General features: G+C 53.8%; 1 protein-coding gene across 1 annotated transcript in view; it reads left to right on the forward strand.

Moving 5' to 3' along the window:
- Positions 1-3,211, forward strand: part of GPR156 (G protein-coupled receptor 156) — a 24,023-nt gene that overhangs the window by 7,270 nt on the left and 13,542 nt on the right. The window contains exons 6-8 of the mRNA XM_009330338.1: positions 676-786; positions 2,112-2,237; positions 2,777-2,872. Coding sequence (XP_009328613.1) covers positions 676-786; positions 2,112-2,237; positions 2,777-2,872 — 333 coding nt within the window. The remainder of the gene's footprint in view (positions 1-675; positions 787-2,111; positions 2,238-2,776; positions 2,873-3,211) is intronic.

Genomic DNA, 3,211 nt, shown 5'->3' on the forward strand with positions numbered 1-3,211 from the left:
TCACCAGGGGAGAGGGCAGCGCCTGCGGCAGCTGCCCTACAGGCAGGCAGGCTGCTGGGCTTGTAAAAGTGCAGTAGGGAGAGGGGAGCCTGAAGGGAGATGGGATCCTCTGCACAGCCACTGCCTGACGTGGCAGAGGTGCCGCGAGGTTGCAGGCGAGTTTTTTGGCTGCAAAGCAGGTCTTCATCAAAACACTGACCTGTGTGATGAACCCCCACGTCCTGACCTTGGGCAGCTGCCCTGCCAGACTGGGGACTGGGCATGCACCCGGGTGGGACAGTGGGACGTGGGAGAGAGCACACCCTGCTGTCCTGCTCCACCGACAGGCTGAGGATAATTAACGGAGGTGCCAGTGAGTGATTTATTGGTTCTGGGACCCTCCGTGCCCCTGCCGCTTGCAAGCTGCCTGGCTCTCCCTGCCTGCTCCTCCGACGAGAGCCTCTCAGGATGGGGAGGAAAAGGCAGGCAGCAGGCATGCCTGCAGAGGAATACACACCTTTTAATTTATTTCACTCTGTGGTCAGCTTTCTAGTATCTGATAGGACCTTCCAGAAGCCAGAAGACCACAGACACGTCCCCACCCATCTTTACCGCATCCCTGAGTGGGAGGGCGTGGGGTGTCCCTGCAATCCCCATGGCTGCCCCTTCAGCCCCCTCGCTTTGCCCCCCCGGCAGGTCCGTCTCTGCCTGCTGTGCGTGGGGACCTCCCTGGTGTTTGGCCCCGTCCTGGGGAAAAGCTGGCGGCTCTACAAGGTGTTCACCCAGCGGGTGCCGGACAAGCGGGTGGTGAGTACACAGCACCCGGGGGGAGGCAGAGTCCCCAAGCAGGATGAACACTAGCAAGTCCCAAACTGGTGCAGGATAGCAGATAAAACCGGCCCATGACAGGGATGGGTGCCACAATCACAGGTTTGCTTTCACACCTAGGTGGGTTTGGGCTCCTCATTCATTCTTGCACAATGAGGCAGGAGCTTTTCCACTCTACAGGCAAGCGGGTGCCCTGCCAGGCTGCCTGCTCCCCGGTGGAGTCCCAGCCGCATCACTGTCTGATCTCTGTGGACAAAGTTGGTGGGTGGTCAGGCATTTGGAGGTACTGTTTAAACAAATAGAAAGAAAAACAAGCCAGAAAGCCTTCTGGGCACTCTGAGTTGGGTTTATGTCAGGCCTATTACAGAGATGAGGTTCCGCTGCAAAATTTCCAGGTCTGTGCACCCAAACCTGGCAAGGGATAGCTGGTTGTAGGGCTTTGGTTTGCCAAGCAGTGGGGTCTGGTGGATGATCTTCACCAGCCCGTGCAGGTCCACCTGGGTGACACAGGAGAGGTCCATGGCATCTGCAGATCCTTTAGAGAGGCCCTGTTCTCATTTTACATCGGCAATGTGCCTTCATTACGCTACACGCTGGTGTTTGTGTCCAGGTCTGGGCTGATTGTTTTTGTGGGATGAAAATAAGCCAGGTATTCTCAAGGGCATCTGATGTAGGGCTGCCGCCAGATGCATCTGATCTCCTCTTGAAGGGAGGGAAGGAACTCCTCTGCAGCGCTGAAGAAAGGGGATACAGCAGCTGGGAGGGAAATGGGAGCCACCTATTTGTGCATATAACAGCGCACTTACAGCTTCCACTGGCCACTTCCCAATGGTGAAAAAAGTAGGTCTCAGAGGAAAGGTGAGACAGGAGGGGAACTGGGTATCAGCAGGGACTCCCGTTCCTGAGGCACTGGGATCTGTGTTAAACTTGCAAAATTATAATCCTACCAGCCTTTTTTTTTTTTCCCCCTCACCCTTTTTGTCTCTGCTTGTGATATGGGCATAAGGGATGATACTCTTGTTTTGGAAGAGCTGTTTTCTGTCGTAGCATTTACCAGCTAGCCACACCATCAGGGAGGGTTTATACCTGTCCCCAAGCCCAATTAGGTCTCCAAGAGTTTGGGAGCTGGAGACAGAGATCCTGTGGCCAACTCGGATGTAGGTGAGCCGCTGGACTCCACTCTGGGAGAAGTATTAGGATGGATGTGTCCCTTGGAAGAAACAACCAGAAAGCGAACCGGGAGACAGAGGATATTGGTGTCCATTAGCCCCCCTTGGTAACGCTTACTTCTTGTGTTTTTACAGATTATCAAAGACCTCCAGTTGCTGGCAATGGTGGCAGCATTGGTGCTGGCGGACGCCGTGTTGCTCTTGACGTGGGTATTCTCTGATCCGGTCCAGTGTTTCCGAAGCCTCAGCGTCTCACTGCGGGTAAAGGGATGAGGAGGGGCGGTGGAGTGTTGCCCTGTGATCTCTGTGTACAAAGTTGGTGGGTGGTCAGGCATTTGGAGGTGCTGTTTAAACAAATAGAAAGAAAAACAAGCCAGAAAGCCTTCTGGGTGCTCCGAGTTGGGTTTATGTCAGGCCTATTAGAGAGATGAGGTTCCGCTGCAAAATTTCCAGGTCTGTGCACCCAAACCTGGCAAGGGATAGCTGGTTGTAGGGCTTTGGTTTGCCAAGCAGTGGGGTCTGGTGGATGATTCACCAGCCCGTGCAGGTCCACCTGGGTGACACAGGAGAGGTCCATGGCGCCTGCAGATGCTTTAGAGAAAGGTTTAACTGGCCCTGTTGGCAGCGGAGTGCCAAAATCTTCCTCGCTTTAACCCTCTGTCCCTGGCAGCACCAGCTTTGGCCTTTCCTTTTAGGAATTTACAGAGGAGACCTGCTCAAATGTGTAGACCTGTCTGCCCATCGGTCTGTGCCTGCTCCCGGGCAGCAGCCTTCACTTCTGCCTTCCGCTTGCCTCCTAGGTGACAGAGAAAGGCATGGCCTGCTCAGTGAGCCAGGTGCAGTCCTGTGCATCTCTTTATTCCGATCTTTGGCTCATTCTCATTTTAGGGTTTAAGGTACGTAACCTCTTTATTGATTCTTGCGTTGCATCTCGCCTCCTCCCAGTCTCACAGCCTAAACTGTTCAGCAGCATTCGTTGTTTCACTGCCCTCCCAAGCTACATGCCTGTTGCAGATTCCAGCTACTCCTGTTCATCTTGAAAGCCCTCCCATCTCCAGTCCTTCCCATCCTGATGTTTTCTTGCATTCCCTTGTAAAAGCCCTGTTAGCCACTTTTTTCCCTGCCTCACCATCTCTTTTACATACACTGTGCACATACTGTCTCTCTAGTTGTCTCCCTGCAACCCCCCACACCTCATCTATCTCCCTGCTTAAAACTTGGGTCTTACTGTTTTC

This window comes from Pygoscelis adeliae, unplaced genomic scaffold (genome assembly GCF_000699105.1).
Source record: "Pygoscelis adeliae isolate BGI_AS28 unplaced genomic scaffold, ASM69910v1 Scaffold120, whole genome shotgun sequence".
NCBI classification, from domain to species: Eukaryota; Metazoa; Chordata; class Aves; order Sphenisciformes; family Spheniscidae; genus Pygoscelis; species Pygoscelis adeliae.